This window comes from Ochotona princeps, chromosome 2 (assembly GCF_030435755.1).
Source record: "Ochotona princeps isolate mOchPri1 chromosome 2, mOchPri1.hap1, whole genome shotgun sequence".
NCBI classification, from domain to species: Eukaryota; Metazoa; Chordata; class Mammalia; order Lagomorpha; family Ochotonidae; genus Ochotona; species Ochotona princeps.
In genome coordinates, this window is record NC_080833.1 from 141,586,013 (window position 1) to 141,599,033 (window position 13,021).

A 13,021-nucleotide genomic window follows, 5' to 3' on the forward strand; every position below is an offset into this window, starting at 1 on the left:
AGCTCCCTGCCTGTGGCCTGGGAAAGCAGTTGAGGATGGCCCAAAGCTTTGGGACCCTGCACCCGCGTGGGAGACCTGAAAGAGCTCCTGGCTCCTGGCTTTGGATCGGTTCAGCTCGGGCCAGTCATTGTGGCCACTTGGGGAATTGAAGATCTTCCTGTCTCTCCTCCTCTCTGTAAATCTGACTTTCTAATAAGAATAAAGTTTAAAAAAAATTTTTTTTTTAAAAAGCAAGCTGCTCGGCACACTGGCATCTTCTACCCCAGTTTCTGGATTCCAGCCCCAGCTCCACTTCTAACCCAGCTTCCCACTACTGTCCAACCTGGAAGGCAGCGAAAGCTCCAGGGCCTGGTCCCTGCCAGCCATGCAGCAGACCCAGGACTCGGGGCTAGGGGATGGGCCTGTCGCAGCCGCAGCTGCTGCAGGCCTGGGAGAAGCGAGCCAACAGATGGAAGACTCCTTCATCCCCCCTGCCTTTCAAAAGCAAAAAACATTTAAAAGTCCAATTGGAATAAATGTCCCCGCATCCCCCCCTCCAGGGAACTTTAAAGACCACTGACACCTTGCAAGGACATTCCTCCTTGCGTTCTGCTTTTACAGTTTCTGGCCCAACAGCCAAAAAGCTTAACTATAACGATGCCGTATAATGCCAGCTTCCGTGCACTGAGGGACCGGGTGAGCATCCTTCCCAGCTTTTGGGGTCTCTGGGCACAAACTTCCCCTGCACCCCCGCGCCTCTGCAGGCATGCACAGCCCGCGTTCTGCCTCCACTGCTGCCGCTGAGGCAGATTTTCAGTAACACAGCCCTTGCTCAACAAGAAGTGGCTTTTCAGCAGGCAGCCGGCCCGCGCTCGAGGGTGGCGTGACAGGTGAGCCAACAGGACAGACACCATCACCCCAGCCGCACAACACGCTCAGCTGTTTCACATTCGCGCTCCGCGTTTTATTTTCCCGAGGGGTTTTGCTGCCTGGCTCTCCACGTGTGACGCTAGACAAAACCGTCACTGGCGCCTTCACACCAGAACCTGATGTCACACACAGGGTCTCTCGGCGCTCGCGAACCACCGTTGTGAGGTAACAACACAAACCCGCTGAGCTCGAGCCCCGGAGGCACGCCTTCCCCGGGTCGGGCCCGCTGCCCGTTCCGCCCTCCCCGGGATCCGGCCGCGCCTGGACGCCCGCTCTGCCCTCTCCCGACCCCGGCCGCCCCCTACACGCCCGCTCTGCCCTCACCCGGGCCCGGCCGTCCACCCGCCAGGAGCCGGGGCCCCGAGCAGCCTCCCGAGAGCGCGTGCCCGGCGCGGGCCGCGGTGGCGTGTGCTCGCGTCATATGGGCCGCCCTCCTCCCATTGGCTGCGGCCGCCTCACCAGACCCAGTGCGGACGGGCACGCGGCACGGGCGGGGCCAGCAGCGGCCACGCCCCCGGGCGGCGCGCGCCGGCGGCGGGTAGGCCGGGCCGCGTCACGTGACGCGGGGCAGCGTCCCGCCATATAAGCCCGCGCGCCCTCCCGGCGTTGCGGCCGCACTTGGGGCCGTCCCGGGCCGCGACTCCTCCTCCTCCTCCACCTCCTCCTCCTCCTCGGGCCGCGGCGCCGCCCCGCCTCCGCTCTGCCAGCCCGCTGGCGGGCGCCCCTTGCCAGGTAAGCGGAGGCTGCGGGGGCAGGAGGCGGGAGATGCGCGCGTGGCGCCAGGGGCTGGCGTGCCGGGAAGCGGGCAGGCAGACGCGCGGACCAGCTCTCAGGGTCAGTGGGCGGCTCGCCGTTCCTCCGGGGCCGGAGTCGGGTCCCGCGCCGGACGCCGAGGGGTCTGGACGCCGGGGGCGGGGGACCGGGGGCCGGGGGCGGCGCCTCCCGGGCTGCACGGTCCTGGGCGGGCGGGAGGTTTACGGACGCGCTGTGTGTGGGGAGCTGCTCCAGGCGCTGCGGGGCGCGCGTCGGAGGGGCAGCGCGCCCGGGACTGGTGATGGGGGTGTGTGTAGGGGGGTCCTGCCTGACACCCTCACGGAAAAGTCTGCCTCTTTCTTGCAGGAAGCACCTCTGCCCACGCCGGTGGTCACTGATGCCCAGACTGCACGACCACTTGTGGGGCTGCTCCTATCCCAACAGTGCGAGGCACCAGAGCCCCCCAAGAGCCCGCGCCGCAGGGCTGGCGGCGGGGACGGGAGACATGAGCAGCTCCCCCGGGGCCGGTCCCTCCCTGCTGGTGGCCCACGGTGCCCCGGACGCGGATCGGAGCGCTGGGACGAGTGACCACCGCGGCGGCGGCCACCCCAGCAGCTGGCATCATCACTTGGTGCAGAGGAGCGTTGTGCTCTTCTTGGTCGGGGTGGTCCTCGCCCTGGTGCTCAACTTGCTGCAGATCCAGAGGAACGTGACGCTCTTCCCGGAGGAGGTGATCGCCACCATCTTCTCCTCCGCCTGGTGGGTCCCTCCGTGCTGCGGGACGGCGGCAGGTGAGTACCATTCCCGGTTCTCGGAGAAATAAGGTTGCTTTTGTTGTTGTTAAAAAAAAAAACACTTTGAGGTCTTCTAAGTAACATGTGTTGGAACATGGAAGCACGGGAGATGAAAACTCCTTCTCCAGCTTGTGCTTTGAGAGGAAGGAGGAAGAGGAGGATGCTGGGCACCCAGTGACAGCCCCGGCTACCCCTCCCTTAAAGTTGAAGGCAGCCCAGGGATGGAAATGAGCTGGGGAGATAATTGACTGTTGAAGCAAATCTTGGGCCAAGTTGACAGAGGCCCTTCCCGCTGGCGTCCCGCGGACCCGGGGACAGCCACACAAGCCCACAGCTGTCACCCAGAGCAGGCTGCCCCGGGATTGGCCGCCTGCAGAACTGGTGAGGCACAGCACTGGGTAGTGATTGGTTGCCCCTGCGAACATGCTACCCCGATGGATAACTGAAAACAAATCCAGCACATGTGTTGGGGAGGTGGTTGCCAAGGGAGCGACTTCTCAGCACTTCCTCTTGCAGGATGGCCAAGAAGTGAGCCTCAAGCCCAAGCCAAGCCTTTCGGCTTCTGAAACTGTTACAGTGTCATAGATCCGGGCCTGGGGAGGAGTCCTCCCCCACCCCCAGAGTTTCGCCTTAGGGTGTAGCTCTCCAGGCACACCGATGCTGGGAGCTGTAACCCAGGGTCACTATCTGCTCCACAGGCATCTGTTGGCTGCTTTCTACAGCTCCAAGTAGCTGTTGAAATGTCCCATGACCAACCCAGTCACTGATGGGGAAAAGAAAGGTCTGTCAAAGTACCTGCAGTACAGTAGGAGGAAGGTCCTTCCTGCCTCGTGTCCAGTGTTTGTTTATTCACTGCTGCAGGCTTCCTGTGCCTTGCTCTGTTTATCCTTTACAACGACAGAACTATGCTATAGCTCCATTTTATAGATGTGGAAACTGAGTCACGGAGCTGCAGTAATAGTGGCCAGCGTGCTAGCTTCCACGCTGCTCTGGCAGTTCCTTGGGAACAGCGGCTCCCCAGTCAGGGTGTCCATCACCAGAGGGATGAGAAGGTTCATCCCTCTTCTCCACTGGACCTCCCATTTCTGTTTTGCTAATCTCTTCAAGTATGTGACTGTTACTAACTTGAAAACCTTTTAAAGAAATAGTTGTGAATTTCAAATTCCATTTCACATACCTTTGGGACAGACGTTTCTCTGAACCAAAAAGTTGATCTAAAGAATGGAATATTGTAGAACATCTGTGATAGAAACATGAGGAGATTCTAGGAGCATCTGAAACAGTTGCTCCTACTCGGTGTTTTCTGGATGTTGAGCTCAGACTGCCTCCTGCTGTGCCCAGGCTCTCATGTGCCTTTTCTTTGGCAGTTGAGCAGGATGAAGCTACTGCCCGACTTTGCAGAGCCTTGGGGCTCAGATGGAGTTTGCACCATGGTCCTCGTGCCCCCTGGTGCCATCCCAGTGGCCTGGGCTCCCACTCACACCACTGGCACCTTGTGCAACTGTTTTCCACGTAACTTTCTGGAATGCCCTGGCTTCCTACTTAGCCAAATTCCTCTCAGATTCTGTCTGGGAAGACTTCCTAACTGTTAGAAACCGCATGACCTCTTCCTCCTCTTCCCTCTGGTTACATAATCCTCATCGTTTCACACATGAGAAAACAAACATGGAGGGCCACCTCCCATCAGAGGCCAAACTGAGCCCAGAGGCCAAACTGAGCCGAGAGACCAAACTTTGTTTTCCTGGTGAGTGCTCTTTCCACAGCTTGTGGCTCAACCCCAGGGAACCAGTCAGAGAAAGTGTGAGAGTGCCCCGTCACAGCCCTTGCCGGCAGAGTGTGTGGTCAGCACTGCTCTGTGTTACCTCCTAAGGTCGCGCAAGAGCCCCCGCTAAAAGCTGAGTCCAGTGCCTTCTGTGGCCACATGACCTGGACTGTCAGAGAGTCGACTCAGCAGAACTGAGTGGCTCAGCGTGTGCCCAGCCCCAGTGCTGGGTCCCAGCACAACAGTCAGAACTGTGTGCCTTGGGCCCCGGCTGTTCACGGCTGCTCACCTGGCCATCATAAACCAGAAGTCACCGTTGATGAAAACGTATAAACGCTGCAGTCATCTCAGTTTTGTAGTGAGGCAAAATATGGACGTTAACTTTTTTTTTAGACATTAACTTTTATAAACTAAGTATATGTTCTTCCATATGATTCATTAAACCCTTGTTGATCCACTTCTGTGTTTACTGAGACATTGCTTAACTCAGCCGTGACTTTGTTTTTGTTTTTGTTTTTGTTTTTTTGTATTGTTGTTGACAATCTTTTCATAGTTAATTACAGTTAAAGAAAGATAAAGAAAAAAAAAGGTTCAGGGGGATAGGGAAGTGGGCAATACTATTATGTCCATATTGTTTCCATCTTGTATCTGAGGTAAAGGGGGATATTGAGGGAGACGCCCCACCCGGTTTCCCGCCCACCCCGAGTCCCGGATGTGGGGCATGCTCTGAGATATGTGCTCGAGTGGTGTTAATAGTTCTCCAGTTAAGAATCGCTGCCAGTTTCGCTCGATGAGGTCGTCCACTGATTGATATGGTCCATCATAAAGTCTCCGTTTGCCCCATTTTTCGCTGTGACTTTGTTTTTGAAACTTCCGAACAGTGTGATATTTGGTGAAGGTACCCAAGAGTCAAGTCTAAAATTAGTCTTAATTTAAATATTTAGCTGATAAAATCCAGCTAAAGGATTAGTCTAAATAATAACATATGCTAATAATCGTCACGGAGAAATACCAATCTGAGCACGTATGTTCTAATACTGTTATTTTTTTTTTTTAACACAGCTGTTGTTGGCTTGCTGTACCCCTGTATCGACAGTCACCTTGGAGAACCTCACAAGTTTAAAAGAGAGTGGGCCAGCGTCATGCGCTGCATAGCAGTCTTTGTGGGCATCAACCACGCCAGTGCTGTATCCTTAAGCTGATCTGCTGTGTCCAAATGATTTCCTTAGGTTATATGTTGGAGTATGTTGTTACTTTGATTGGCTATTCATTGTGTCATCGAGAATTTTATTTTAACTTACATTGATTAATTTATACTTAATAGGATGTTTGTAGAACAACTTCTGGAGTGCCTCCAGTTCATTTTAGGAAACAAATCATACCAGTAGAGAGAACTTGCTGTTCTCTCTCAGAAGTTATCAAGTTCATTTTTACATCTCTCTATTATCTCCTTGCAGGGTGAGACCCAATGGCTCCTATAGCAAAGAGAATTAACAGGAGGCCAGAGTGTTACTGCTCTTGTCACATCTTTCCAGAAGGCTCTGTGCTTGTCTCTAGCCACCTAAGTCTGATAGGTCCCTGGACTTGTGGCATGCGCGGGTAGAATTCATGCCACGGAACATCATGGAGTGTGCTGTGTCCATTCCTAATGCATGTTTTGAGAAAAACGCCCGGTTCCATCAGTTATGGTCAAGCTATGGGTTTCTTTAGAACACTTGCAGAGAAAGATATTCTTAAAGATAGTGATCCAGAAATCTGTCCCACCCTCTGCTTTAATGGTATGTAAGATAGCTCTTAAATGAGCAGTGTGGAGAAAGAAATATTGTAACGACAGATTGTCTATCATGTTCTTGGTACCAAATGCAAGCGTGAAGAAAATGCTTGCTAAAAAAACCAGAACAATGGATGACTTAATAGCAAAATGTATTGTTGTATGGACAGAATTACAGCAGAATTTTACACATAGTTTTCAGGAAGTTTGCTCACTTGATTCAGTGATCCCAGCGAAGTTGCAGGTAGTCTTAGTACAGGAGTCTTTGAGGCGGTAGCCTTTTCTTGAGCTCAATATGCAGTTTTTAGGAAGTGAATTATTCGTTGTACTACAATCCACAAGTATTTTGTGATTTTTTTTTTGTTTTGTTTTTATTTTGTTTAAAAAAAATATATATATCTTTTCCTTAATTTTAGCATCGCCAGAAACTGGATTTTGCCAATAATGTCCAGCTGTCCCTGACGTTAGCAGCCCTGTCCCTAGGCCTTTGGTGGACGTTTGACCGCTCCAGAAGTGGCCTTGGCCTTGGGATCACCATAGCCTTTCTGGCCACTCTGATTACACAGTTCCTCGTGTATAACGGAGTCTATCAGTAAGTCTGTGCTTACAGATATTGATTGTTCAGATAAGTGTTGCAGAACTTGTATTATAAAACCACGCATTAAGCTTGGCTGTTTCTGTGTCGCTATTTGGTCCTTATGTAGAATGGCATGGATTGAGACATTCCGCTTGAGTCACATAGTACAGTTCTACCGGTGTAGCCTGTCGTTAAGGAAAGCTAAGTGGTAGTGGTACCATGTGCCATTCTAACACTGACAGTTTGCTGTTCTGTGGTTAGCCTGTGTTTTGTATATCCTTAGTACAGAAAATCTTTGACGAAGAGTTGATTTCAGTGAATCGACCATTAAGGCACGGGTCTTTTTCCTGCCCTGGTTTTCTTGTAGGTACACATCTCCAGATTTCCTCTATATTCGTTCTTGGCTTCCATGTATATTTTTCTCGGGTGGCGTCACAGTGGGAAACATAGGACGACAGTTAGCAATGGTGAGTGGAATAGCATCTCCCGGCACTGTCGGTTGTTCTTGTGTTTTGAGCTTGTATGGATTGTTTTACGTGGTAAATTATAATTTGTATTGATTGAAAGTGTGTGCTGTAGGAAAGATACAATGATACCCAGATGCTGCTTTGCTAAATCACAAAAATTCCTAACTCTAGAGACTTACCGATATTTGAGCTAGAAGGAGCTAGTGTTCTAATGTAACCCCCCCAGTTCCATATGTGCCGTGTGGCCATGGGAGCCAGCAGAGAGAAGTTGTTATAAAAGCTAAAGTAGATGATGGAAGATGACTGTCTTCTTCCTGCAGTGTCAGAAACAGATGTATATGATCTTAGGGCTAGATACTTTGCTCTCCCCATGCACCTGCAACCAACATTTCTTTTTACCAAGCTAGGAGTGAGTCCAGATGATGCTGAGGACACTCAGCTTTCCTAGGTCTGCTGGGAAAGCGCTGTCCTAAGACGGTCAGCCTGCGGTGAGCTTGGCACCTGTTCTTGCCGTAAGAGAAACACGTGCTACTTCCCAAGACACACCTCCTGAGAGGTGTGAGTTCCAGGGTAATTTTTGCAATTTTTCTCAGTTGCTATGACCTGGCATTAGAATGTTTTCATTCAAAAACTTTCAATATGGACATTTAGATATTTTGAGTTGCTTCGACTCGGGGATCACATAAGGAGAGCTTTAGGGGAAAAAGCAGGGGGGAGCAGCAGCCAGAACTGTTGCTCTCAGCGATAAACTTTTCTCTGAGAACTTATCTTGGTACCTTGTGCTATTTTTAAACTGGTACATTTATTTATGCCAACTGATACCCACTAGTGAGAAGCTGAGTTTGAAGGCCACTTGGCTCCTTCACATTTCCAGTTTTAAAATTCCATTTCTTGTGTCTCCTAAAGGAGAGGCAAAGGATGTCAGTTTCTTTCATGTCAAAGTTCTGATGAGCTGGACAGCTGTGCAGAAAAAGAGCTTCTGTCTTCCTCCAGTCGCTCAGCCCCTTTCCCGTTTCTAGTTTTCAAAGCAGAGCTAGGCAGCAACTCTGATTGCTTTATTGCTTTGAGATTTTTTATTTCAGTTGACTCTTTGGTAACGGATTCCTAAGAAACCTGTTGGAATAGAATTGTCCTCTGCCAGGTTGACCGTTGATAGCAACAATTACACGTTCAGGGAGATGGTTGTTTCTGTTTTCCCCCACCCCCGACAGTGGATTGATTCTTTGTTATACACTCATTATGGAAGCTTTTTAATCAGTTTTAAGAAACATGCGTTAGTTTGATAGAGGTTAACATTTTATGAGGTGCATTAGTTCCAAGCATTTGAGAAATGGTTGGAGGAGATGTTTGAAAAGACCTGCCAAATCATGGGGACATGTGACTAAAGCTCTGTCTCCCTGTCCCTGTGGGCGTCAGCTGGACTTGCTGAACCCAAGACGGAGAAGTACTGTATGTGACCAGGGACCCACACCCAGGAGTGCTTAGTGTTGAACACACGGCACTGTGCTAAATATTGTCATTGCTAATTAATTTAGTCCTCACAGTGCAGCACTTTGAAGTGGGGACCATTCCTAACCGATTTTGAAATGGAGAAATTGGAGCTTAGGAAGATGAGCCAGTTTGCAGAGATGAAATCCGAGCCAGGCTGCCTCATTAGGATGCCACATTTGCACAAATAGCTCCTCTCGGTCGTTCATCCTCAAAGAGGTTTTTAAAAAATCTGTGTTGATACCTTGGATTTACTGTAGAACGGCATCGTGTCATTTACAAGACGTTACTGTTGGGCAACACGGGTGAACGTTATTGTGCCAGGTAGTATAATCCTTCTAAGGATGATTGCTATCTCTAGTCATTTATGTTCTTACATTAATGCCAGACCTAATGTAAGTCTCCTGATTCCTGTCTTGGACTGTTTATCACTGCATCAATGGGCAGGTAGTTAAATTTGATGACCAATTCTACTTGCAGGCTGGAGGCAAGAGTTTACTCTCTTGGTTTGAAACCTTCCCTCTGTCCGTATTTAACAATCTGTAATGCTTTCAAATGACTAGACTTTCAAAGTGTGTCCGTTTCCTCGGAGGCCTTCTTGCACGTATCCCTAGGGTAGTCATTAACACACAAGACTCCTAGGTAACTTTATCAAATGAGATGATCTTATTTCTTTTTTGGATAAATAATATTCAGCTGCTGCATCTTAAAACCTGATCATTTTACATGGAGGAAAATCAAAGTGGGAAGACTCTGGATTCAAAGCAAGGAAGTGTGCGATGGCCTCTCCGAGTGGGCTTCCCCAGGGAGACCTCCATCCTAGGCTGAGGTTCCGCGTGGTACCTAGCAGCAGCAGGAGCGGGGTCTACCCCAGGGAAGCTTTGTCAGGATCTCAAATAAAACATATGTGGAAAAGATCTGTGAGTGGTGACGCTATGTAAGCATAAGATGTTCTCAAACTACCTATTCCAAGTGTCTGTTTCAAAAAAACTGCTGACAGGGTGGGTTATAATGGAAGCATCATGTTAACAAAGATTATGACAAAAAAAGTCCTTTTTTTTTGCAAATAAACAAAACGGACTTTAAAACTGTAGGTCCTGGGGGGGTCAGTGCAGGGACGTAGCAGGTCTGCGGCACTGGCTGCCAGTTCTAGTCCTGACTGTTCCACTTGGGATCCAGCTCCCAGCTATGGCCCAGGAAAGCAGCAGAGACTGGCCCAAGTCCTTGATGCCCTGCAACCACATGGGAGACCCAGAGGAGGCCCCTGGCTCAGGACCGGCTCGGCTCTGGCCATTGCAGCCACGGGGGGAGTAAACACAGTGGATGAAAGATCTCTTTTCTCTGTTTTTCCAATAAAATAAAACCTTTTTTTTTTTTAACAAGAAGTACAGGTCCTTATATTGTAGCATGTTAGAATCTCTAGGAAAACCTGAAAGTCTGTAAGCATCAGTGTGCTGTGACCAAAGTGATACCAGTTTAATCGAGTGTCACCAACACCTTACACATTTAATAGGGTGTGTCTGTGGGCTTTAGCACAGCCAGGAATGCTATGGCTCTGGGCTGTGAGAGAAAGAAGACCACGGGGTAGCCGGTAGAGCTCACGCCACCGACCCAGGACTCGTCCATGTTTCTCCACATCTCAGACATCTCTGTCCACTCGAAGAAATTGTTTGTCTTTCACCTTTTAAGCCTGTCAACTGGGAATTAAAATACTTATACACTTAGCGTTTTTTTTTTTTCTCTCTCTCTCCACATCAGGGTGTTCCTGAAAAGCCACACAGCGATTGAATCTTCAAACCCACTGAGGCTGAGGAGGGAGCAGGATTGGAGAAGATAGTCTGTGATAACAGATTCGCACAAAAATGATCTTTTTTCCTAAATAATCAGTTGAGATTGGGCTGACAATACGAATGACTCCTGGAGAAAAAATATTCACCTGGTCTAGGATAGCGAAGTGGGGGAAAGAACTGCTCCCCTGGAAGTCCTTGCCTGGAGCAGCCGTGCTGGTGCCAGAAGCGCTCCGGAACGCTCCATCCCAGGCTGTGTGCGGGAGTCCAGGCAGGGGACGGTGTCCGAGTATTAGATTGCATCCATGTCATTAAAAACAAGTTGCCATATTGTAAAGCCTTGAACTAAAACTTAATCACCAACTATCAGTCTTGTATCGTTGTCCAAAGGGATAGGATGATGGTGCTTAACAAGGATGAAGTATGGTGTAATAGGAATATTTATCCAAAATTTTTTTTTTTTTTAAATAGGGTTGTGTAAAAAAAAAAGAAAAAGAAACAAAAACAGAACAGAAGCCAGCAGCAGCAGGTGCAGGGAGGCGACACTGGGAGCGTGGCTGGGCGGTGCCTCATAGCCGCACTCACGCTGCGCTGCGCTGGCAGGCTTGTGTCCCACACGGCGTCTAGCACGGTGTGTGAACTGTGCTGTTCGTTCCGTCTGTGGAACTTCGTAGAGACAATCTTACTGAGAGCAAACAGCAGTGGAAAGTCGTGATTGCACACTGTGTTAATCTTGAGAGCTTCACCTCCATTTATGAAGTTTTAGCCAAAATCCAGAAGCATCTAAGAGGGAGTACCTGTCAGCCATGTGTTTCAATCTTAGCCAAAATTGTTTCTGGTACTCCAAAACAGAGATGACCTGTTTTTGTTTTTGTTTTTTTTTTTTCCACAGCCCTATGGAATCTGCAATCTGTGATTGCCTTGTAAAAAGAATACACATGTCACTGCATTAAACATGTGGTGTTTCTAAATATTCGATGATATTGGTGAGCACAATGTATTGATTTAATGGCATAGACCATGTTAGACCTAATTTGCAAGTATTGGGTCTTAAACTTCAAGTGCAATGTTTATGAAAACCAATCTGAGCCTTGTATTAAATATTTATTTTTTTGTAACGTCTGAGATGTTCGAGGGAAGGGTTCTCCATTCATTTCAGTACTGCATGGAAGCAAAACGCAGCAATAATTTCTTTCAGTCGTAAAGATCCTTATGGTCATACCCTGCAGTGGACCCTTGGGAATACTCCAGTTTCGTGAGTTGAGAAATTTTTACTTGCAAATTTGCCTTTTTGTATTTTGCAGTTTAAATGTTTTTGATTTGTTCAAAATTCTGTGGAAGTGACTTGATTATGAGACTTCTTTTAAATAGAAGTCTGCAGTCAGCAGAATAGAAGAAACTCAGCCTGACTCGCAGTTGAGTGTTCATGTAGGTATGTGGTTTCATTCGTGTGATAATCTTTGGTGGGATTTTTAGTTTTTGAGGAAAATGTCTCAGAGTAACTTTCATGTTACTGAAGCAAATTTGTTTTAGGAAAGACTTTTGTTTGAAAGGAAATGGATCATGCTACACTTGGGCATGACCCGAACAGTTATTAGATGAAAACAGTAAGTGAATCTTTACAATATACTTGATCATACAACAAACAGTAAGTGTTTTTTTCTCTTGAACTGGAAGTTAATCTGTTAAAAATAATGTGGCCAAAAAAAAAAAAAAATGTGAATCTGAAGAATTTTTTTTTTTTTTGCCAATAGTTTAGAGCAAATATATGAACCAAAGTGATTAGAGTTTGTAAAAATGTCAAATAGTATAAACAATTTGCACTATTATCAAATTGGAATATCTAGTGAGATTCACAGTCGTACTAAGTTTTCAATGTTGTGTTCTCTTTTTGCGTTCATTTTTTTACTTTTATTAAAGGTTCAAAACCAACTATTGTGTTTAGGGGTTTTTCTTTTGAAAGTGGCATGACACTCAGTGTCTATAGGATATTAAAGTCTGTAATATAGTGATTTTCTGGCTCTTCAAGTTTCACTCAATTTCAGCATAAGCTCTTGGGAAATACCATCTTTCTCTCTTTTTTTTTTTTCCTTCTAGTGGATAGCTAACTGTAGCAGAAGCTAAATTGCACCTGCCACCCCTCCTCCCCAGTGGTCTCTGATCCCTTGCGGGACAAGCACTTGATCCACACAGTCACAAGGGGGACCTCCCGTGGCCAGCCACGAGTGCCAGTCTGGCTGCTTTGAGCACACCGCGGCCTAGGTGTCTTTGCAATGGAAGTGACTGAGAGCGAGTTAAGGGGAAAGGGTGATGCCTACTGCACACATTTGTACAGGGCATTAGGGCATGAAAGAAAATGAGAAAGGGAGAGAATGAGACCTGCAGCACAGCTGCCACACAGCTGCCAACAGTCCGAAAGAGCGATGTGCCCGTGGGCGGGAGCAACGAGGAGACAGAGATGGGTCAGCCTCTAATGCCACAGACTGAGGTGGCACCCAGGGACTGTGGCACCCTGCCTGTCCACGGGGCAGTGAGGCAGGAGAGCATGGGTCACCCAGTGGGAATCCAGCTCCATTTCTGCGAAGAGTAAACCCCAAATCCACAACAGCTCACTTATGGCGAGAATGGTCCAGGCAGCAACACAGTAAGTGAGGGTACAGAGCCACTCACTGGTGAAGTGGGAAGCAAATCCTGCCGCTACAATGCATCCACT

The 13,021-nt window shown here is 48.5% G+C and overlaps 1 protein-coding gene across 2 annotated transcripts; it reads left to right on the plus strand.

The window, feature by feature from the left end:
- Positions 1–1,573: 1,573 nt before the first annotated feature.
- On the plus strand, positions 1,574–10,638 carry INSIG1 (insulin induced gene 1). 2 transcript variants are annotated; one of them, XM_004597516.3, is made up of 6 exons: positions 1,574–1,641; positions 2,029–2,453; positions 5,281–5,405; positions 6,415–6,581; positions 6,934–7,033; positions 10,280–10,638. In XM_004597516.3, exons 2-6 carry the CDS (start codon positions 2,060–2,062, stop codon positions 10,307–10,309), a joined length of 816 nt encoding a protein of 271 aa, XP_004597573.2. In that variant the 5' UTR covers positions 1,574–1,641; positions 2,029–2,059; the 3' UTR covers positions 10,310–10,638. The 2 variants fall into 2 exon arrangements, with proteins under 2 accessions (XP_004597573.2, XP_058516623.1); XM_058660640.1 differs by having other exon boundaries at positions 1,618–1,743.
- The last annotated feature ends 2,383 nt before the right edge of the window (positions 10,639–13,021 follow it).

Coding starts and splice junctions, on each gene's coding strand:
- INSIG1 (XM_004597516.3), top strand. CDS start 2,060: ATGCCCAGACTGCACGACCACTTGTGGGGCTGCTCCTATCCCAACAGT. Junction 2,454..5,280: donor GTGCTGCGGGACGGCGGCAG/GTGAGTACCATT, acceptor TTTTTAACACAG/CTGTTGTTGGCTTGCTGTAC. Junction 6,582..6,933: donor GTGTATAACGGAGTCTATCA/GTAAGTCTGTGC, acceptor GTTTTCTTGTAG/GTACACATCTCCAGATTTCC.